The sequence below is a fragment of the Gallus gallus genome, chromosome 21 (assembly GCF_016699485.2).
Source record: "Gallus gallus isolate bGalGal1 chromosome 21, bGalGal1.mat.broiler.GRCg7b, whole genome shotgun sequence".
Taxonomy (NCBI): domain Eukaryota; kingdom Metazoa; phylum Chordata; class Aves; order Galliformes; family Phasianidae; genus Gallus; species Gallus gallus.
The window spans coordinates 2349234-2372684 of NC_052552.1; the positions used below are offsets into that span (position 1 = coordinate 2349234).

General features: G+C 45.8%; 1 protein-coding gene and 1 long non-coding RNA gene across 7 annotated transcripts in view; one reads left to right on the top strand and one right to left on the bottom strand.

Annotated features, from left to right (window-relative positions):
* LOC121107372 overlaps positions 1 to 15443 on the top strand; it is a 20699-nt gene extending 5256 nt beyond the window's left edge. The window contains exons 2-5 of the long non-coding RNA XR_006931972.1: positions 998 to 7143; positions 8506 to 8602; positions 9426 to 9504; positions 13749 to 15443. This is a non-coding gene — a long non-coding RNA (uncharacterized LOC121107372). The remainder of the gene's footprint in view (positions 1 to 997; positions 7144 to 8505; positions 8603 to 9425; positions 9505 to 13748) is intronic.
* PUSL1 (pseudouridylate synthase-like 1) overlaps positions 1 to 23373 on the bottom strand; it is a 23903-nt gene extending 530 nt beyond the window's left edge. The window contains exons 1-9 of one of the 6 annotated variants that reach the window (XM_040651160.2): positions 23273 to 23373; positions 22240 to 22297; positions 16145 to 16332; positions 11199 to 11348; positions 9908 to 10081; positions 3474 to 3528; positions 970 to 1132; positions 745 to 808; positions 79 to 230 (exon numbers count right to left, since the gene is read on the bottom strand). In XM_040651160.2, the coding sequence (XP_040507094.1) occupies positions 804 to 808; positions 970 to 1132; positions 3474 to 3528; positions 9908 to 10081; positions 11199 to 11348; positions 16145 to 16332; positions 22240 to 22297; positions 23273 to 23331 (852 nt within the window). In that variant the 5' untranslated portion in view covers positions 23332 to 23373 and the 3' untranslated portion in view covers positions 79 to 230; positions 745 to 803. 6 annotated transcript variants of the gene reach the window in all.
* Between the last annotated feature and the right edge of the window lie 78 nt (positions 23374 to 23451).

Genomic DNA, 23451 nt, shown 5'->3' on the forward strand with positions numbered 1-23451 from the left:
GAGCTCTGTGCTCTGCCTGGGACGAGGCAGCCTGGAAGAGGCCTGCAGTGTGCTGGGACGTCCTTTTTATGCACTGGAGTAAGCGGGGAGTAAAAGGGAGAAGAAGCATTTGTGGTTGTGGGAAGGATTACTGCTGAAACAAAGCAGGCAGCAAGTGCACAACTGAAAGCTGACAGCACCTCTTCCTCAGCACTGCAGCAGGAGAAATGTGGTAGGCAGCACATTCATCTCTGCAACAAGAGAAGGGACCGTAGTTTTAATATTAACACCTCCTGCAGCACTAAGAGAGCCAGGAAATATAACCTGATGCCTCTATCTTCTGCAGATTCTCACTGATCTCATCAAAAAAGCAAGTGAACATGTTTATTGCTATCATTTTCACTGGTTCTCTTTAGTAAGACAATAACACAGAGTTTGATTTACAATCAAAGATATCTTTGTCTGCTCTCAACATCATTTTACTCCCTGCAATATTAAATACCCTCCATCCCTAACAAGAATACCAAACTTTGCTGACATCAATTTGATATCTTCTGCAAGTTTGCCTTTTTATTCTTATTTTCTAAGCTAAAAGTCTTCACTGTTCATGATTTAGATGCTGTTCAATTAAGAAAGCTGATATGTAAGCAAAGGGATGATCTGCTCTCTCTGTCTGCCAATCAGGAGGACATTTTATTAATGTAAAAACCAAGAGTGAACAGAAGTGGATCCACAGGCACCAGGTATTACAAAAGATTTGGTTACCATACATGGCCAGGGACAAAATAAGGCTCAAAGTCAACATCAACATGACTTCTCTTTGACTACCCTGCAAGTGAGAGGAAGAAATCTATCAGGAAAAAACTAACACTCATTTTCCACAGCAACTGCTGTAAATGGCACAAAAAGGAGGGCTGTGGGGGCTTCAGTTCCTTTCAGTATGAGGCCTGACTCCCACAGACGTAAAGTCACTGCCTGCCATTCCCTTACCTGCTTCATTATATTCTACTGATTTTAGGAAGAGTCCGGATGATGGAGCCATGGCAAACGGTGGAAAAGCCCGTGCATCCTTCATCTCCAGCAACTCCTTTATATGATGCGGTGCCAACTTTCCCTGGCCAACTGCAACCAGAGCTCCAACCATTCTTCGGACCTGAAAAGACAGCACGCAGCTTAGGAACTGCCCCTTGTAGCATTTAAGAGGTTGAGTCCTGCACTTCTTTGTATCAGCAGTGGTTTGTGTGGTAGAACAGCCCCTTCCCTCCCTACAACTGTGGGCACCAGGAAAATCAAGACCTGTAACACAATGTAACACAACCATCTCCAGTTCCACTGCCTTGGAGCAGGTCTGTTCTCATCGCAGGTGGGAAGAGAGCTGAGCAGACATGGTTTCTATTTCAAAAGCAGCAGCAGCCACACGCTGCCTGTGACAGGAAGCTCACTTGCTGCTGGGTGAGCTGGGCTCACACGTTCTTGATGCACAAGCAACAATTTCCAGGTGGGGGCTACGTAGGGGCCTGCTTCTCTCTCAGAGAGCCACAAAAGCAAAAGGAGAAAAAACAACACACCAAGTGAGAAAGCCCACCAGCCAACTAAGTCATCAGATTGGCATTTTGAACACCTCCACATGTCACAGCTTCCCTCCCCTCCACACTAAGCAATTCCAAATCGACTGGGTTAGCACAAACTTCACACCCAGTGCTCACCTACTGTCACACCCTCGCACATCAGCATCCTCCTGGCTGAAAGCCACCCTTCCCTGGGCTGCCCCCAAGCCATGGTGCTCTCATCACATCCCAGTGGCATTTCCATGCCCACCAAACTGTCCCCCAGTCGCAAATGCACAGCAGCTCCTTGTGGAGGAATCACGGCAAGCAGAGATGGGAAACTTAAACCAGTTCTCCAAATACGGTGCTTAAAATAACATTTACAAAAGATTAAACCAAAGTCCACTAAGCAACCTCATCAAGTTCATCCCCGTTAAAGAGCAAAGATACATTTATCCAAAGGCAGGCATTATTTTCACCTCCTTGCTTGGAGCTAAGCTGCACTACGTGGTGCCCAGAGCCTGCCTTGTAGCCATTCTGCTGTCATGGAGAAGAAGCACAGATCCTAAGTGTATGTTATGTTATCTGTCCCTCACTAGGGGTCATTGCACGCTGTGACTTCAGCTTTGATGTCTCCACACGTGGAGTTAGCTGGTGTAAATCCAAACGGATGGGAGGCATCTGAAACAGCCTCCTGCTTGGTGTCTCCCCACTGCTCCACGTCCTTCAGGGAGAAGATACACATACAGTTTCTGAGGCTGTTTAACCCTATTCTCTAATAAAAACATCCAGATGGTAAAACCTAACATAGCAGCCATATGAGATGACATCAGAGGTCCATCTAGCCCAGTAAGCTCTCTGTGACAGAGTGCAGAAGCAGATGCTCAGGTCCAAGAGTGCAGGTTCACCGTGTACAGTCTGTTCCTTCTCCCCTGGCCTGCCAGCTGGCTCTGAGGCTGCTGCTGAAAGCCCCACTCACACAGGGCAGTGGGCTCAGCATTACTGTGCAGAAAGAGAGAGCTACCAATGTCACTAAGTAGCATTTCCAGTCTAATGCCTTAAATGGGTTACCAGCATTTTCTCCTTGTCACAAGAGCAGCCGATGAAGCAGATCCCTGCTATGTATCAAGCCTTCTCAAGCATGTTATCGTCCTTCCCCTGCTCATATCCAGACACCCACTGTCAGAGAGCTTACGGAGCATTGCTTGGCACAGGATAAAAACAAATCTAGTTTGTCAAAACAGAATAAAAAATAACTGTTCCCACAAAACACCCCCTCTCTCTTCCAAAACAAGCCTTCCCATGCCTATTCTGTCTCCAGAGTGTGACTGTGCCCGGAGTAGGCAGACAGAACAGCCAATTGTTTCCTAATGAGGTGATCCATTAAGTTGTGGAGAGAGCCGTCTCCCTTGAGGACAGCAGCAAAAACCCCACTGGAGTTATTTCAAAGAAAACCCAGCAGCATGACAGAGGGAACGATCCTGCAGTCGTGCCTGCATAGCTGAATCAGGTCTTCCCATCTCTCCTTCATGCAACACTGAGAATTACCTCATGCTCCAAAGCCAGAAAGTAAAATTCCAGGCAGCCTTCACTGGGCCCAGTGCCATTCAGCAGAGCAAGAACATATGTCTCTTGGTTTTTACCACTCGGACTGCAAGGACAAAGACTGAGGAAAACAAAACTTTCCATCCTCCCACTCCATTCTGTGACTTTGGTCATTCATTTTAGACACAAACCGAAGGCAGTCTGGTTCTATTGGGTCAAACCAACAAACACGGAGCCTCGGTTCACAGAGGCAAGGTCCCTGTGTGTATCATGAAGCTATAGGACCAGCTCTGCAACAGAGATGCCACTTCACATGGATGCAACACTGCCAAATCAATCGTGTTCCAGTGAGAGCGATACTTGGGTTCTTGGAGACGAAGGGTGCACGGAGCAGAACAGTACCTGTCGGTAAAGAAATGATCTGCTCTTGAACTTCAGCTCCCAAAACTGCAGTCCCCTACAGATACAAACAGAAAAAAAAGCGTTTAAAAATCACATCTCAAATGTGAAAACTTCTTACAAGAACAGCATAAGACGTAGCTGAACATGAGCAGAATGAACAGGTAGCTGAGATCCATGTCTGCCTTAAAGATCACTAATTAGAGCTACAAATAGCCAACAAATCTAGCTCAAATGCTGCCGTTTACCTTTGTTGGGAACAACTACATAGGTCAGTTATGGCTACATTGAAATAATTCACACATCTGTAGTGGAGAAGTAACATTAATAAGAGAAATTAATGAGAAATAAAGACACCTTTGTCAGAAAGGGAACAATGCAAGTGTATGAGAAAAGCAGATTTGTTGTCTTGAGAGTGAACAGGGCCACGTGAAGCACACACTGTCCAAAGCCAGAGGCAATCATTTATTTATTGCTGGGATGGCACTGGAGTCAGCTGCTGGAAGCAGAGCTGTCTGCCAGGGACAGGACAAGTGTGCCCCAAGGCAGGCAAAAGGACACCACGGCCCAAGCCATAATGCCCAAAAGCTTCAATTCCCAAAAAACCCTGCATAAAACAGGGGCCTATCTTTGCTCAGAGGCAGGGTGGCAGGGCAGCTGGCTGTGAAAACACCAATGCTGTGGCAGGGACTGTGTAGGTGAGCCCAGCTGTTTGGGTAAATGCTGTTCTACATGGGAAGAAAAGCTTTGACAGAAGCATGGCAACAAATTGAAACTCTCACTTGCTTTGCCATTCATTCTGGGCACAAACAACATCTTTTTCACCCAAATTTCAAGCACTTTAAAGGGAAATTTTACAGCCATATCTGGTGGCTTAGTGCCACTGCTAAGCAGCGCTGAAGCAGCAGCCTTCCCCTAAACCTCCCTGTGATAAAAAATAATCAGTTCAAACTAACAGGATTTGGAACAAAAAAGGAGTTATCATAAGAACACCTCCAGGACAGTTAAAGGAGATTAAGGAGCAACAATTCAGCTACAAATCTTCTGAAGCCTTCAGACGAAGAAGACGTCGGTAAGCACAAGTTCTGCTTCAGCACTTCAAGGCCCAGCCTGCCAGATGGATCTTTAGGCTGTTGCAAAACACCATCCTGCAGCTAGAGCCTCTATGAGGGCTGCTGGTTCAACAGGAGGGGCAGATGCTTGCTGAGATGTAAGCTACTTTGAGTCACTGGCTGCCTCAAAGCCAACAAGCTGCTCTTTTAGAAGTGCAAACTGCAGAGAGAACACAGAGAATTAGTCTTTTTCCTGGGCACCTCTGAAGTGCTCCAAACACCACCTCTGTTTAGGCAGAGGACGTGTCTGTTGTGCTAAAGGAGAGCAAAGAGTTGAAATACCTGCAGACTGTCTGACCTGACTGGAGGAGGTAGCTCCAAGGAGGAGGTACAAACTGCAAGATTCCATACAAGACAAAATAGCCCTTAATTGTAGCATTATTTTTTAACAGCGGAGGTTTCGGTGCTTAAGGATGGTTCTTCTCTAGACATTTCTAAGAGAGAAGTGAAATGAAAACATTTATGGTGGCTGAGAATGCGACCACAAAGCCAGGCCAGCTCCCAGAGCTCAAACACCAGTCTCTGCTCTGGCCAGGAGATGGCTTTACTTAGCAAACAGAACGCAAGGTGACAGCTGCACTGACACCCATGTGCTCTGCTGCTCTCCAGGAGGAGAGGATGGAATGAACCAAAAGGGAAGAGAAGAAGGATTGGTGAAGAAAGGATGGCAGAGGGCCTGCTGATGAGTGCTGGGTAACTGTCCTGCGTCAGGGGCATAATGGGCACTGAAAGTACTGTCAAGTTGGCAAATTCCAACCTGAAAACCGCTTTCTCCTCTTCTTGCAACAAACTCTTCTGCCAGATGTTTTCCCCAGAAAAACAGTTGGCGGAATTCCAGGAAAGATCAAATCCTGATGTGGACAGCAGAGCAGCAAATGTTTAAAAACCTGCTGCCAAAGTGGAGCTCTGCAATGTCAGCATTGCATCTCACCCAAGAGGAGCGCTTACCTCGTGTCAGGCTGAACTAAATGATTTGCCCTCAGCAGCATTTCTGCCATCCCATAAATCATTCTGGACGTGACTGAACATTTCTAGCTCTGATAAAAGCTTTTCACTTGTCAAGTCACAAACAACACTTATGGAAGCTCTAATTCCACCATGTGCACAGCCTAACAAAGACTACCATAACAGCCTCAGCCTCTTCCCATAGCATTTTTTCAGACCAAAACCTTTGCACATTGCTAACAGCATCCTGCAAGGAGAGGAGAGCACTGGGGCACAGGAAGCGCACAGCCCTGGTATGAGCACCTCTCCTTCCTGCAGCTCTTCTAGCAGCAGACACATGGAGGGCTGCAAAAGCAAAGTCTGCAGGATTTGTAATTCAGTGCCATGATAGGGAGCAAGCACAGGAGCAGGGGTTGTGGGGAGTGCCTTGGGGATGTTACATTAAGGGTTCATAGTGACAAAGGACTGAATTTTGTGCATCACTCAGATGAAGGCAACAAGGAGAAGAGAATTCAAAACCATCAGGATGGAGATCGAGCAGTGGGTATCTTGTGGCAGGGGGAAACAGTGCAGACAAAATAAGACTCTTGTAACCAACTGCAGCAACATCCATCATTCCACATCAGGGATGCTTGCAAAAAGGCTGCATTGATTGCCTCTGATCTGCATTGCACAACAGATCGGTCTTCTTTTCCACTGCTCTCCCCACACTGCCCCTTCCTTCACCACTGCCCACAGCAGGCTCAGGAGCTCAAATCCAGACAGACAAAATAGACTTTTGAGGAAGCCAGCTGCCCTGCAAAGAATTCAGAATGTAAACCACCCCACAGCCTGCTCTGGGCAGCAGTTCTGGGGCAGCTGTAGGCTGAGAGTAAGCAGAGCAGGAAAAGGCAGAGGAATATTTGAGGATGGATGGATAGATACCACTGCATGAAAACATATCTTTTTCCCCTCTCCAAATCTGTTGGTACAGATACCATTGTCCAGAAAGTTTTAAGGTGGTAACCAGTGCTCCCTACAAGGGCAATACTGTCAAACAGTACTAAAAGTCCATAGGTGTCTACACACAAAACCTCTCCTCCTTTCCCTTGCCATGAGCCCAGTTGTGTGGGGCTCTGAAGACTCGAATCAGCTGTGGGAAAAGCACAGCTGCAACATATTTGTCTGGGGGGTTCAGGACAGGCTGGGTTTGCTGGAAACACCTGGGCATAATGGAGGGGGCTGCCCATGGCTTAAAAGACAGCTCTTGTAAATGGTGGAAAAAGATGAAGCAGGGACAACATGATTCACAGCCTGCATAGGGTACTGGGGAAGGGTGAGCAGGAAGGGAGACTAAAATTATCACCCCAGGGAGCAGCTGCAAGCTGTTTTCTCAGAGGATTCACAGATATGTTACTGCTTTTAACCCTCCCTGTTGTGTATGTTGGTAAATGCAAAGGCAACTCCTACCCCCGGATTCCTCTTTATGTCAGGAAATGACAATTCTTCCATCACTTACATATGGTTTGCTCTCCCTACAGCAAGGAGGACGTGGCATACAGACATGTGCAGTGCTGGGCACGTGCACAAATACCCACCACGCTGCAGCCAGGAGTCTGCTCAGCTCTTCAGCAATGGTAAGAAACAGTTTGCATGCACCACCTCTAGCCAGGGTCCTCCTGCCTCGGGTATCTCAAGCAGACACACTAAGCTGCAAAAGATAGCTTGAGATACTTTGGAAAAATATTTTGTAGACATCGAACGAGAACAAAGTATTTTTCTTAAGGTGGGAAACTTTCTTTTTCTTGTCAATCTCATAAGTAATTCTGCTTACCAGCATGAATTCTGTCTGTCTTTTCCACTTAGCTGCAGCAGGCAGCACCTTGCAATGAATAATACATATTCAGCTAGAAAACAGGTGACAGAGCAGTTGCTTCCTGGGAATGGGGTTGAGGCTCCAAGCACATCCTCAGCACTCAAAAGCATTTTGGATGGATAGGACACTAACTCCACTTTCAGTGTTGCTGAGCAACTGAGTTTGACGGAAGGAATCATTTAAGAAGACAAGCAGTCAATTCAGAAGATTGGTTTTTAAGTTCAGAAAGGAAGGGAAGAATGCGAATGAAAAGCTGTATTATTTGACTAAGAAACCTTGGTTTATCATTCTGCAGATTCCTCCCTCTGAAGTAAAAAATAAAGCTCCTTAGACTTTAAAATATATAAATAAATCTATTTATAAGCTTTTAATACTATCACAGCCCTTTCATTGCAGGGGCAGTTCATTCTGCCACTGCAGGGAAGAAACACACATGCACTTCAGGCACTTGCTGTCTTACTTGCAGTACGGGCAAAAGCAAACACCAAGCTCCATGACTGCAGCTGTCCCCGTAGGGTGTTTTGCAGATTAGAACTAGGACACTGTAATAAACCAAAATCAGCCAAAGAAAAACACCCACTCAGCCTGGCACAAACACACTCACCCCAGAACTTCTTTTTCTTTAGATCAGAAAGCTCATGATTTTGGTTAACGCCTTAATAACTAAGGAAGCGCTGTAAGGGAGTTAGGTGCCGTTTAAATGCATCAAAACAAGGCTTCTCAGAGCCACCCCCTTCAGCCTAGAGGTTCTGTAAATCAATCAATCAATATTGGTACATTAAAAAAATGACTTGTTACAAAACACAAGTTTGGCTGCATGTGTCACCAAGCAAAAAAATGCTATCAGCAACAAGCCTGATGCCTCTCATCTCATTTTTTGGTTTGCTCTCTCCTGTGAGCTGTTTTTGGTCTTGTGTGGGATGGGTTTATGCAGCAAGTTACGCAAGGAATGGCAAATTCCTTTCGTTTTTATTTTTAAATAGAATTAAAGATGTAAAAAAGCTGATCTGTATCAAATCTCAGGGACAGGACAACCAACGATAGTAGGTCTGGATTTTGAAGATAACACGACCTGCATGCACTCACAGCTGATCCTGATGAGACTGTTAATGCTTATTTTCAGGTTAGCTCAGTGGTGAAGTACTTTGCTTACTTGTGTGGTGGTCAAGCTCTCCAGCCAGCAGTGGCAGCCTAACAACAGACAGCAGGAATGCAGCCAGGTAACAGCACCCAGCTTCCCTTCCAGCCCTCCTCTTCCAATGCAGGCAGTGTTTTAGCTGCAAATAAGTAGGAAGGAAGCGACCCATCTGGCACTCACTGCCCATGTCCTTGTACTTGTACAGCACAGAGCTTCAGTGAATACGCCATACCCAAGTAGGTGGCTTTTTGTAATGCAGCTGTGTATTCGCAGCACCAATACTGTGCAAAGAAACCATGGATCAGACAAAATGCCTTTTTCCTCCTGACCCTGAATAGGGAGACTGAGAGGAACTGAAAGACCAGGGCTACTCAGAGCATACAGATCTCTCTCTGTTTTTGCAGTTCCCTTCTGGCTTTTATCCTACACTATTGCTGGCAAAACACACCATCCTCAGACAAGGGGGAAAAGAAAGAGCAGGCTATTTGCAAACTGCAGTGAAGCTCAGCTGAAGCTTGAAGCATAGCCCTTACTGTTGCAGACAACTCAGTAAATATTCAAACCTAATGGAGGGCTGTTGGGGAAAACTACAAAGAAAAGGGTTCTCCAATATTTGGAAACAAGGCAAACGTGGTTTGGAGACAGACAATAGCAATGTCTGCTTTCAAGCTGGAACACAACAGCCATGTTTCTCTGAAAGAATCCAGCATGAAAGCAGGGGCCATGTTCAGATGATACATACATGTGATCTTTCTGGGAAAAAAACCTTCAGTTTCTGCTAGAGAGAGACAATACATCCAGCCACTTCATTTCAATACTTGCAAGACCTGGTCCTGGAAGAACCTGACACACAACAATCCTTTCTTTATGTACTGACTGAAGCATATTGAATTTTCTTTCATCAGCATCCCCCAGGAAGGCAGCAGGAGTTACTGGTGTGAACTGAGAGGATATGCATAGCTACAGCAGTGCCCTAGGTGTCGGGTGAGTTATTTTTCCTCCTCTTTGCAGCCTCTAGGCAAAGCTAAGATAGAGGCAGGAAAGAAAATAAAAATCCCATCCCCTGGCAGTGCTGATCTTCAGCATCACACAGTAATTGCTGTGCCAGACTCCATACATCGGTTTCTGACATCCTGCCTTGCTGTACGAACAACTGGGCCAGCTTCCCTGCCCTCAGCCTTGCTCATCTTTCTCCCTGAGGTCACTGGGAGAAGGAAAGAAATATCCTTCCCAAACTGTCCCTAGGACAGAACCCTGCTGAGGCTGTGAAGGCAATGCAGCGAGAGGAGGAGGTCAGTTCTCAGCACAGCACTGGAAAGCAGCTTTTCTGACAGAGCAAGCACTAGCTGATCAGGGCAGCTCCTCAGCTGAGTATCTAGGCTCTCACCTGTATTCATAGTGGTGGGATAGGAAACCAGAAGAGGGTTGGATGTCTGCCTGTAGGATGGTTTTGACTGGAGACCGAAATGGTGTTTCAGAGTTGAGTGAACAAAAAGTGCTGAAGTCGTGTGTTCCCAGCAGGAACTGTGCTGCATCCTGCATGGCAGGCACGTTGAGGTAGCTGAAAAGGAAAGGAGCATTAGGTGGGACTGAGTTATGTTATGTGGGTGAAATTCCAATTAATTGATGAGAAGCTTAAACTGAGCATGCAGACAGAACATGGCAGCATTGTGAAGGTGGAGTTTTTCCTCTAAGAGCCCAAACCATAAACCAAGATGCCAAATGACCTGAGGTCTGAAGGTGCTCAAAGCCCCAGGCTAGGCAAGGGGTTGGCAGGCACACATTTTTTTCACAAAGCTTTATCCTGCTGTACTGCTTAATGTGGTTGAATTCAAAATAGCTTTATGGCTAGAGTGGAGGAAAAGAGAAAAAAAATCCTTTGCAGTACCTTGTGAACTCAAAAAGGTGTTGCCAGGTAAGAAAATATCAAACACCACAATGGTTTTCCAACCTTGGTTTTTTCTATAATGTGAAAAACTCCAGTGTTCTTGAATGTATATTTATCTCAGTACAACCTTGTCTGAAGGGCAATAACTGATTTTCTTCTAGGGTCTGTTTGTTATTTCCTTACCCACTGTTTATTATGTCTTAAGTGTTTTTGGGAATACATGTGAATGCTGAGCTAGATACACTAGTTTGTTACTGTAGGGTTGCTCAGAGTCATTGGCTCTCATTATTCAAACGTAAAAGCATTCAGACAGGGAATGAGAGCAAAGATTTACACGCAGCCATCACCAGAAATAGGATAAGAAAAAACTGCCAGCCTTCATCGTTGACTGCCTTCTTTGTATGGTCACACCTAAAGCTGTGACATCTGCCATGTGATGCATTTCTGCCTGCACCGTATGAGAGCGTTGTCCCTTCAGCCAGCTGTCAGAATGGGTTTGCTGTGTGAATTGGCAAGGTTATCTGAGGAAATGCTCATTGCTTCCACGCAGGGCACACAGAGTTGTTCATGGATGTGGCCCAGAGCCATTGAGTACTTCAGCATGTTAACAACAGCTACAGCTGACTGTACAATTAAGAACCGTCTCAGGCCTCACTGAATGTAACTCAGTGCAGCTCGCTCCAATGTTCAATATCTCCAATATGATGTGGGAATCCGGTTTCATGTGTAGAAATTACCCCTCTGCACCTCTCCTTGCAGAGCTGCCCAAGGGCGTATGGAAGACACTCACCCCCCAGGGGGAGCCCAGCACAGATCCCTCTCAAACACTGGTATTTCAGAATGGTGGGTGCAGCCCATCAACAGCCGATAAATGTAGGTTCTTGACAGCGCAGAGAAGCGTGCATGGAAATTGTTGGTCACTCGATAGGCACTCAGAATGCTGTTAGGACAGAAGAGAATGAGAGAGACAGAAATGCCATGCACTAGTTCAAAAACGTTTGCTGGTCTCCATATAGGTGGAATTAAAACACGCAATGGATTCTTTACTTACACCGTGTTCTAAACCCACACACTTCCTAGCGATCTCACTGTTGGAACTCTTAGCATCCTGACCCAAACTTCCAGCCAATAATCAGCTTTGGCTGCCATCACTTTTCTCTTCAGCTGAATGCTGCGTTCTGGTTCCTGCTCTCAGGGATGGCACCATTAAAGAGCCTGCATTATTCCCACACACAGCCGGGTGTGAAGGCTCACGTGTATGTACACGTTCTTTGAAATATTCATGTGCATGTACAAATATGAATCACTTGAGGGAAAGTTTTGCAAAAACAAACAAGCAAGACAATGTTTGAGGTTTCCTGAGATCCTCAGGATGAAATGTATCTCACATATGGAGAATATTATGCTGTGCTAGCTCATGACCCACTTTTCAGTGGCTGTTGCAAATGTCAAGTGTGTTTTTCACAAAAACTCTTACCAGTTCTTTTGTGGTATCCCTACTATGCTAGGAGAATGGAGAAAACAGCAATTATTCCTCCTTTTACCAAAGCAGCTGTAGAAATAATTCCCTTTGGACTTTTCATCCACTACCTTCTTTAGCAGGAAAACCAAAAGGAGAGAGCTGGTCTCCTTTGAGCCCTGTTGGAAAACATTTCCTTGCCAATGACTCTTACCCAGACGTGCTGATGGCCAAGGTAACATTTTTTCAGAGATCTAACTGAATGCACAGCCATAAAGGGACTTTCGACATGGAATTTGACAGGCACACAAATACTTACTCTGTCCCTGCTCTAGGCTCGCCAACAAGAAACTAATTATTGCAGCATCATTCCCAAGTTGATGAGTTCTTCCAGACTATTCACTTGGCTCACAACTGCCCTAATGCAGCTGCAAAACACTGACTCAAAGGACAGAGTGTGTTTGTGCTTGCCTTCAAAGGCATACTGGCTGTACCCAGAGCCCTCAAGTCTGCAGGACAGCATCAACTGAGGTGGAAGAGATGCAACGTGGATGATAAAACCAGATGTCCCAACCACAATAACCATCAAAAAAGACTTTCAGTGCACAATTTTCATGGTGATGTTTTTTTCAGTTTTTGTCACCTTGTATATTAAGCAACAGCAAACAGCCATCTTCCTGTTTTGCTTGTCAGACTCGTCACAAAGGCAGATCAGTGGCTCCACTGTTACTGGTAATTCTGAGCCAGTTCTAATAGACAAACTGGTAAGAAGAGGGAAGAAACCCAGCAGCTTTAATGAGCCTGTAAGAGAGGTCTCATAGCCTGGGCATTCTTATTTTTCCTGATACTCATGAATCGCTTTCTTGATCAAGCATCTTCCTGCACACACTAGAATACAATCAGGCATTCTAAGGTTTTCTATCTGTTTCACCTTAGTCTTGCTGCATCCACAAGAAGGGCTGCCATCACTCTCTGTGTGTAGACAGACAGGACTTAGCACTGAAAACCATTTGTGAATGACCCTCTTACAAGAATAAGCCCAAGCCCTCTTGCAGGGCTGTGGCCCCAGATAAGACCATGGACTTCCCAATGACAGATACCTGCATACCCAATGCAGCACTCTGTGCTCACTCCTAAAGGCAGCTACGCAGCTCATTGTAGCAGATGGAAATAGTTGAAAGTAGGTCACTTCCCTACCACCTCCCCCCACAACCTCCAAGACTTTGCCACGGCAATGAAAATAAAGGAGCATCCCACCTAGACTGCTTCTGTCTGGATAGAGCAGAACAGGGATCCCCCCCCCCCCCCCCCATTTCACACGTGCAGACGATGGCTGTAGGGAATAGCTATGCCCACTCATCTTCCACTGGCACTGGGCAGTTAACTCAAGAAGCAGCTTGCTAGGCTGCTGAATGCTTCTAATTGCCTTCTATAAAAGCAACTGGGAAGAAATGCCTGTTGTCCCTAAGCGAGGGACAGCTTAGTAGACAGGAGGTTGCAAAGGTTGGCAGAAGGGAAACAAACTTCTCTCAGGCAAGGGAGAAAGCAGAGCTTCCCTGTATTTCTGCACATCTCCAGAGCACTACAACTGATTTGAAGGCAGCAGTTTTTTGCTGGATTTTATTTTCCCATAGTCCAGAGTTGTGGCTTGTAATCATCCTGCTGGGAGTAGGCAGCAAAGAGGCACTGTCTCAGAGGTATTCTCTCTCTGCAGACACTGCTTTAGAGGATGCCTCTCATCAGAAGGTAGTCTTCCTTCTATCATATGCCCCTCTGGTTTTGGAGCTTTATAAATGGAGGAGAAAGGATGCAAAGCAGCCAAAACATTTGATACCGTTTGGGACCAAGTAATAGATAAAGCTATTTATTTACTTTTAAAAGGTTGGTGCTGCAGGGAGTTTTGTCAGCCTAAGCGCCTCTGGCTCACACCTCTTCACTGCAAAGGCTCAGACCACAGAAGAAGAAATTAAAGCTGAGCCACAGGCCTCTGCAAAGATTTGCAATAACAAGCCCAGAAGACCGCTTCACTGCTATAAACTCCCATCAGAAATGCAAACTACATCCTCCAGGCCTGCAATGGAGTTTGAACCTAGGACCTCCAGCGTCTTCTAAACACAGTAATATAATTAGGTACTCCATTTATTTTCCTCTGTCTACATGTCTCCGCAAGCATTTCATCTCCCTTGAGCTTCTCCTGTTAACACTTAAGTGATTTTTATTAAATAACCATCCTTTTATAATCTCCCATAGAACGATTCTTTCAGAAAAGCCCATTTATACTCGCATGATTCTTGCCTCTCCTGGTAGATGCAATTGCTATCTTGGGCTCTTTCAAGCTGGGAGTCTCTTATTCCACCAGTTCTTCAAACACTACATTTCCAGCCTTGTTAACGTCCCCTTTTTTACAAGACTGCAGGTAAATAAAGACTGAGGGCATTCTTCAGCTTTTTGACAGTGTAACCTGCAGAAGAGTTTGAAGGAAGAAGAGGCCAAAGACATCTAATTAGATACACCAATGTATTAAATACAAAGGTGTCCTCCAGAAGTACCAATTCCTCTCTCCACTGACAACAGAAGGTGAAAACCGATTTGCAGGAGGTGGGATGAATCCCAGCTCTGTCTTGTTGCCACCCAGACAGCTTTTATGGAGTACTTACCAAACTGAAACCAGAAATAGAAGGCAAGAATCTACTGCTCTATCCCTACTCACATGATAGCAATGACCTCTTCAAGTTACCCATCTGCAGAATACACTCTGATCTTTGCAGACAAGATCCTTTCAAAAATTCTTTGCAAATGCAAAAGACAGATCATTTTCTAGAAGAGACCCATCATGCCGCAAAGCTACAAAGAAGATCATTATTGCTAATGATACAGCCAGCCGGTTTGGAATCTGGTCTCCTTTTCAAGCTCTATCAACAACGAGTTCTCACAAAGATATCTCTCTCCATTACCCCCTGCTTGCAACCACATGAAAGTGCTGGGTTTTCTATCCAGCATTAGGAGAGAATTCTTGGCAAAGTAATATTTACAGAGGGAGGGGTTGGCTGCTGATCCATTTAGACTCATGCTTGTCACCAAGCTCCTTAATGGAAAGCAGCTGAGCCATTTGTAAAAGGTTCAGAGCAAGGGAGGAGGGAGAAGCAGAGCTGACTGCATCCTGGTAAACTCAGAGTGTCTGATGATGAGGACCGTGGTCAGGCACGGAGCTAAGGCCAGTGAGCACCCTCACAACAGAACAGGGCATATCACAGCTTCAGCCAACTCACAGTCTCTCTTCACTTTACACAGCATCTGGGACTTGCACAGAGGACCTCCTGGGAGAAAAAGAAATGTCACCATTCAGATCTCCCTCCTCAGCCACCAAACTGTTCGGGTGCCTGCACATCTAGAGCTGGGTTCACTCTTCCCCAGGCCATGGAGAATTGGAGTCCTCCCTTGCAAAATGAAGGGCAGATGCAGGCATGATGTCAGCCCTCAAATCCCAGGCCTTGCTGCGTCGGCATTTGGGTCGGGCCCTGTTTCACAAAGAGGAGATTAGAAAATAAAGCAGACTGGGTGAAGTGGGAAGGGGGAGGGTGTTTCATAGTCAGGCTGCTATTCTTACAAAAATCCCTTCATTGGGTGGGGAGGGATTTGCCTTTTTGTCCTGGGTTCTTGCTCTGGTATGGGGAATTTGCCTTCATAATCTTCCTTTATGTTCATGCCATCAGACTGCAGTAACACGAAACAGAGCAACTGGGTCCTCTGAGTAATTACCAATCAGCATCTTGCATCCAACTTCTGTTGCTCATCCAAACACTTCCTACAAATCAGCCATCTTGTACAACACACTGAAGTGCCCTGCCACGCTGCTCGTTAGGGTACTGCCCAGAGAGCCATGTCTTAGTGCAACAAATGCTGTATAGACATGGACAGTCTAAGCCTTCAACTGCTTCTAGTTCATACAAAGTAACTCAAGAAAGAGTAGAGAGTAGCTCTCTCTAGTCATTTACACGACTACATTTACAACTGTATAGGATAAAAAGGACTGTTTATCTACCACACTGAGCAAAATCAATCCAATTTTGTTACAGCAATATTTCACTGGAGCTCTTGATGCAACTTCTCTGAATCACATCATGCGGTAGCCTTGGTGTAGCTGGGAAGGTAAGAGTGGACTCTGCTAACATTAACAGCAATTTTATCTCCTGGGTGAAGATGGGAGATCATTGCTACATTTTTCCCCCTTCTCAAGCAAGAAGAAAATGAAGGATTTTGACTTGCCACCAACTCACCGGATTGGCTCAGGCTTCAAGTGGTGATTCAGACAACCAATGAGTACTCTCTCTTGAAAAGCTGGCTTCCCCGGTGCCCTCTGGATGTCAAGGTGAGCAGAGTTGCAGAGCGCATGGACGCCACTGTCTGTCCGGCTGGAGATGTGGAACTTGATGGGAACAACAGGTTTTAGGTTCTGTGCTGCCTTCTGCAATCGAACATGAGACAGAACAGGAAACTCAGAGCTCCCCAGGAAACAATGTCCTCCTCCCTGCTAAATACATCATGCCTCCTTACTGTTCCCACAGAAGTAATAGGGAGTTTTACTGTGAGCTGCAGAGATGGATGGAGGTGGGCCTGCTGACTTCTGCTAGTACTACTTGGTTTCTCACCTTGTGTCCCAGAATCATTTTAAAGAGAACATACAATATGCCACGTCAGCTTCCTTACACATAAAACAAGAATATTTACCTCCCTGGCCTTTGCTTTATATGATTGGGCGGAAGAAAAGAGAACAGAGAATCACTAATTTAAATCCAGATGCAACCCCTGCATCTGACTGCTAAGAACTGCATTCAATCTGCATCAGCAGCAGGTAACAGCAGCACAGTGCATGCTCACAGAGAGCTCCAGAACTCAGACAGAAACAGCACACAGGGATGGCAGAGTGACATTACAGCTAAGAGGCCTGACGGAGCTCAGGCTGCAGCCTTTTGTTCCATTGCAGGCCAAAATGGTGTAAAATACAGCAGCTTATTGCTGCTGGCAGAATTTCTTTCCCGTCCACAAGGAAAGGAGCAGGGCTACAGAGGGCAACGTGCTTCCATCAGTTGTTCAGAGCAGAGGAGGAGCTGGGGGACCAGATGAGAAGTAGCACAGCACTGATGTAATGCGTTTATTGGTCCCACTGAGAAACAGTAACAGATCAGAGAACCAAGGCATAGCTCTAATAAAACACAGCAGTGGAGGAGCTGATGCTGAGCCATCCCAGCAGGTAGAAATAGCCACAGGGAGGGAAAGAGATGCTAACAGAGATAATTAGATGCTATATATTTAAGGGTCTTATATCAGTCTACATTTAGCAAAGCCAGGGTGGACTTTGGTAAGGGGCAAAGGCAAACTCTGCTTGAGATTCCAGTAACTTACTAGAGCAGTAGTTAAAACCACCTTCCGTACAGTAAGGTTTAGAAGTAGGTTACTGCACCTGCAAAATACAGTTTTTGTCTTTGTGAGGACAGGCCCTTAATGTAATTTATTATGGTGTATGAATGAAGCATATCTGAACTGCTGAAGGAAAAAAAAAAGCAGGAAACCAGATGAATGACTGGAAATTTCCTTCTCTCTCTCATCTTCCCTCCTGAGTGGTGAACCCAGCAGCGGTCTTTATTACATTTCAATTTCGTACCAAGAGTCAATAAAGCCTGAATTGCTGACTCACAAATGCCTTCCAGATTCCTACAACTTGAGCAGACAGGATTCTGGGCTCTCAGAAACATATCATTATAATGCACAGGGAGGCAAGAAAAAATGTAACTGAGCTGCAGGGGAAGGCTTGGGAAACAGAACAGAAATGACCCTAGACTTTTCCCCTTCCTAATCCTTCTATTTGGAGTTCACATATGGTTACAATTAACAATAAAAATCTTTATTTATCACCCTTAAGCAGAGAGAAGCAGACAGAAACTAAATAAGTTTTATGCAGCAGACCATGTCTTGTGCCTCAACACTTTGTCTTTAAGCAAAAGCTGTGTTTGAAGAGAAGAATTTCTGCAAAGATATGTTTGTATTTTGCAGACTCCTCTCTCTCCCCAGCCTCTCCTCCCCCTCCTTTTGCCAGGCACAAATCAGCCAGTGTGAGCATAGCTGAGTGGAACAGAGGGAGAAAGGGCAGGAGAGAACATCCTCCTTTCTTGCTATGGAGAAGCTGAAGAAGTTCAGATACAACACTCCTGTGGCTCCCCACACTGCATTCTATTTCACACACCACATCTGAACAAAGCTGGATTATAGGAACACTGAAAAGTTTGGGTTTCTCGTCTGCCAAAAGGGTTAAGCTGTTCTGGAGAGCAGACTGGAGAGGAAGAGAGGGTCGAAGGCTCCAAGGCAAACCTGACTGTTTCCCTGCTCAGGCCACTGAATCCATAGAAGTAAAGAACCAAAGGACAGGTCCACCAAAACTGTATTTTCACAGCTGCCTTTCTCCAGCACGCTTACCTCCCAGACACAGCTCTCTGGAGAGATATTTGTGCTAGGTATGCAAGGAGAAATGTAATCACCATCAACAACAAATCTCAGCCTGTGAATGCTGAAAGCTTCATCTGGGGGCTCTCCCCCCAGCCCAGCAGGCATGCAGTTGATAATAGAGTCCATGACCAACTGCTGCTTCCATTTAAATATTTAAATTAAATATTCCACTTAAAGCCTACCCTAATTAATCTCCTTGCAGACAGAATTTCTGAACTGCTGAACTTCTTCACGGGCAATTCACTAATGACCCCTTCACCTATGCATATGTCTCATATCTGCACCATCCAGATGGCCTTTGAGCCTATAGACATCTGTTACCGTCCTCCACTGGTTCCTATATACTCTAATCCATTAATACAACCCATGCTGATCTGAAAAAAGATGCATTATTTACATTTAGTAATTGCTTGAATGGCAACCTGCCCTTTCAGAGGAAGGAAGGGAAAAAAAAAGAGCCCCTACAAGGAGTAGGCCTTTCATCCGAGGAACTCCCAAGGTTTTACTGCTGTTAATTCTGACCCTTACACTGCTGGGTATCAACTATGGATTCCAATGGGGAAAACTGAGACAGAAGTTAAGCAATTTACCGATGGGCACCCAGCTAAAAAGCAGTAGAAGAGACAAAGGAATTGAGGAGCTGTGTTCTCTCATGTCCTCAAAGTTCACAGGTCTCTGCTCCCTTCTTTAGGCCACACGGCATGCCAGCATTCTGCTTGGCAGGTTACAAACACTGGAACCTTGACTTGACATGTGCTAGAGGTGTCTCATTGAGTTAGTTCTCACTCATTTTCATGCCATCTTTACCTCTAGAGTCACAGCTGTTCCAGACAATCATATTTCTAGAGCAGCAACCAGAATCCCTGGGTGTTTCTCTATACTTCTAATGCTCTCCATACCAGTGATGCAAAGGAAAGTATTACTTGCATTTAGTAGGTCTGTGCTGCTAACAGGTTTCGTTCACTAAGCACTTCCATATTTTGAACGCCACTGAAATTTCCATTGTTGTGTGCCAGAATGATATGAATCCACATTCCAGATTTCTCATATTACTCACAGCCCTGTTCTCTTTTCCCTCTGTACAAACGTTGGAGAGGCAAGATGAAGAACAGGCCTGTCAGTATGCACTGGCTACGTCTGGGAAGCAAAAATTCATCCATGTATCTCCCTGAAGTCTAAATAAGAAGTGTTCAAGATGCTCAGCCACAAAAGACCCCTGCAGAGCATCTGGGAGCTATAGAAGGAACCTGTCAAGTCAGTTGCAGATGGATACATTCAAGAGAAAAACGTGCAGTAGGAGTACTTTGGAAAGGTGTCTATTGCTCCTCCCCAGCATCTGGATTGCTTATTGGTGTTGTCAGCAGAAGACAGCTACAATGGCATTAGATGCACAGACACAAGGGACTGCATTGCATTGCTGGAGATGGTGCACAGTTTATAAAGTGCTGTGTTCTAATAAATAATAACGCAGGAGCTTCTGGTTGCAAGACATCACAGCCTTGCTGACTCAATGGGCATTATGTCAACTGAAACTAATTAAGAATCTAACTCCTTCCCAGAGGAAGAGAGAAAAGCTGTAGAGAAAACCAGGAAGAAAAAGATGAGAAAGCAGCTTCTGCTGGAAAAGAGAGTTTCCAAAGCAACCTCCCAGGCTGCTGGAATTATTATGCAAACAGGTGATGAAGGTAACAGTTCTCTAGGTCAATTTTCCCTTTGTTCCTTGTATGGGAACTGTTGAGTCACAGCCTGAACCACTGATTGAGCACCTGGGGAAAGGAGCTGGTCAGCCCTGGGAGCACAGGTGAAGGCAATTCACCTGTAGGACAGGAAGGGGAGGAACCTGGCTGCACCTCTCTTAGACCCCATTTAAGGGCTGACTGCCATTAGGGAAGGATCTCTGACTGGAGATCCCTGCCTTGTGGAGTTTGTCTGTAAGCTTAGATCTTCAGGGATGGGTGAGTCCTTTTCCTTTGTAACACCATTTCATTCACGTTACTTCTTTTGCTATTATACTCCTGTATTGTCCTTCCACTGCATTAATCTTTGTGATTGTAGTATTCCTCCTCCTTTTTTTTTTCTTGGAGGAAAGAAGCTGTACTAAAGCTGTCTTGCAAAGCACACTTTGTCTGTGTTCTCCTTCCCCCTCTTTTTTTGTTCACAAGGAGTAATATCTGGACTTAGCATAAAGCTGCTGGCCAAAACAGAGCTTCATGCAGGACGATTAGTTTTAGGCAGCATTCTCCAGTGCAATGGGAAACAACATGCTCAGGAGATGGTTCAAACCAAATACAAAAGGGAGCTGATTTCTGTAGATCCTACCGGGCCTTGCATATGGTGCCTGGTAGCACAAGTGAAAGCTACTCACTTCAGCAAAAGGTGCTACATGGCAGATGGTCATTTTTAGGAGGAACATTTGTAAGAATTCAGACTAGAGTGTGGAGTCCTACACCACATACGTGTTTCTCCTTGTTGGAAGGAGCCAAGTCAGCAGTCTCAAACATCCCAATTTGGGAAAGGAAAGTCTGGAATTCTGGCTTGGACTCATAGCTAGCAAGCTGGGCTTCCAAGTAATTCAAGACAAATAGATTGTCTCCAAGAAGGGAAAGTTTTGTCTGCAAAGCTCATCCCCCATCAAATACAAATTAAAAAGCTCCTTCAAATACCTGTGTTTGTCACAGAGATAACACAAGTTTCTATTTCTTCTATGCAGTTTGAGGACTCTGCTATATAGCAGTACTGAGAACTGCAGAACCATTTGTGTCCTCTATGATAGGTATGGTGACAAATGGCTGCAGCCAGGCCTCCTGCTCAGCCACAGCTCTACCTTGTCACCTAGAGAGCTGCATGTCCTACTCACAAACCAGTTCATTACACTTCTAAGGACACCAGCTGTTGATACATGAAGTCTACACTTCACAGGTTATTTGCTTGCCTGTAACTGCAAACAAAACAGATGTCTGATCATACACAGAACGGAACAAGGATCTCGTTACAGATTTAATCTTGCTCTTCACTTGCCTTCCTGGCTTTGGAAGTGAGTGTTATGAAGTTCAAGGCTGCACAGGAATGGAGGAAGGAAGATAAATTCCTACAGGCCCCAGAAGTTTTCTATTAAATTTGCTTTAAGACATCCCATGTGGTTCTAATAGATGCAGCCCTGCTCAGCAGTGCCCAGCATCAATACCACCACATGAAAGCAAAGCACATATCCCAGAACTGGCCAGAGAAATGCTGATACTGTGAAAAGACAACACCAACTAAGTTTATCTTTTTCCTTTTCTTTGTCTTTTTTTTTTTTCCCCTTTCTTTCCCTTTAATCACCCATCCTACCCATTCCCTTGTTAAAACAAAACTACTTGGATAATGCAAAACAACTGCTGGGCTCACCTAAAGTCCGGCGCCTGGGGCTGAGACACTGGATGGTTCAGAGGATTAGATAAATGAGATAGAAAGTCCTTTGGGGCTCTTCTTTCAAGATTTGCACAATATTTATACACTTTCTCCACAATGGTCTCAGGCAAGAAGCCATGCAAACACATCCTGAAAACTCCTCTTCAAGCCATAATTCATCACACTTCTGCAGGCAAAGCAAGAATCCTCACCCTCGCTCAGTTAACACAGGCATGGCTGGACGTGTCTTGGCCATGCTCAGAGCTTTTGGGTGGGATATCTCAGTCCAATTCTTCCACCTGCCTACTAGCACCATTCCTAAAGCGATTAGACACTCAGTAAGACACTTGTATGTCATGACACTGAATGGTCGTATTCTAAACAATCAGTGTCAAAATAATATTCATTCTCGATAATATCCATAGCCAACGGTGTGAGCACAAGTTTCATTTTAATGTCAATATGATTAGCAAAGACATACCTCCAAGTAATTCTGGACTCCAACCCCTGACTGCTCAGCTGAGGTTTGCATTACCCCACTGCAGAGGAAAACAGATACAGCAGTTACTGAGATGTATCAAGACAGCATCTTCTACCAGAACTTACTTATGGGTAATCATTGAACTGCTTGGTGCTGAGTGACCTCTTCATACAGGGACACCATACTGGGAGAACAGACAGGACAACAGCTGCAGTGGTTGCACACAAGAAACAAAAATCATCATTCCAATGCCACTCTGTGTACCGGCCCTTCAGATGGGGGCTGACAGGCTGGGAAGATGAGGCCAAAATGCCCTGGATGAGAGTATGCAGGTAAAGCATTTTCAGGCCCAATGTGAGATGCCATTTGTAGGATCCTTTATTGTGAGCATGGTGGATGCGAAAGCTGCAAAGACCCAATTAGAGGTGAGCTTCTATCCCTGCTCCAGGAGTCACAGCCATCCACAGACGGTTCAGAAGCGCTGAGTGATGTCCTGAGGCCAAACCCGGCCCACTCGCAACCACAGTGGATAATCGAGGCCAGAGCCCACAAGGAGACAAAGCGTACCCTGAGAAATCAGCGTGGGTTTTGGCATGTGGTGGTGTTATTCTGCAGAACCCTCACGTAGGTGGGTCCCACAGCCTCTTTTTCACATAAACAAGCACAGCCACCTACGTGGGATGTTTAAGGCCTGGGGGAAGCAGCGCTGTGGAGCAGTTCGGCTCTGTCTCCAGGGCAGCGATAGCATCTGAGCCACTCAGAACCCAGAGAGCCCCTGCAGCAAATAACGCCACCAGCTGTGCTGCTCTCACCGCTCTGCCTTTCTCTCTGTGCTTTCCTGCCTTCCCTTTGCCCGCTTGCCGTGCTTCCTGCCCTACCCAACAGCACACCCCAGCTCCCTGCCCACACTCAGCCTATCTCTATCCCAACCCTTACACCCATTTTTACCTATCTCCTCCATGCAACGCCCCCCCCCCCCCCCCCCCCTTTCCCCCGGACCTAACAGCGCAGGGCCGACCTCCACCGCACCTACCTATACTTAGTGCCCCAGTACTGAAAGAATACTAAGTATCGGGTTTTGGGAGAAACCATCTTTGCTGCGCTACGGGCTCAGCGCGGAGGCGGGCCGGGGCCGGCTTCCCCTCAGCGGCCCTCCCAGCACCGCGCAGCACCGCCCGCTTCCGCTGCGCGGCCATGGCGGCGCCGTGTGTG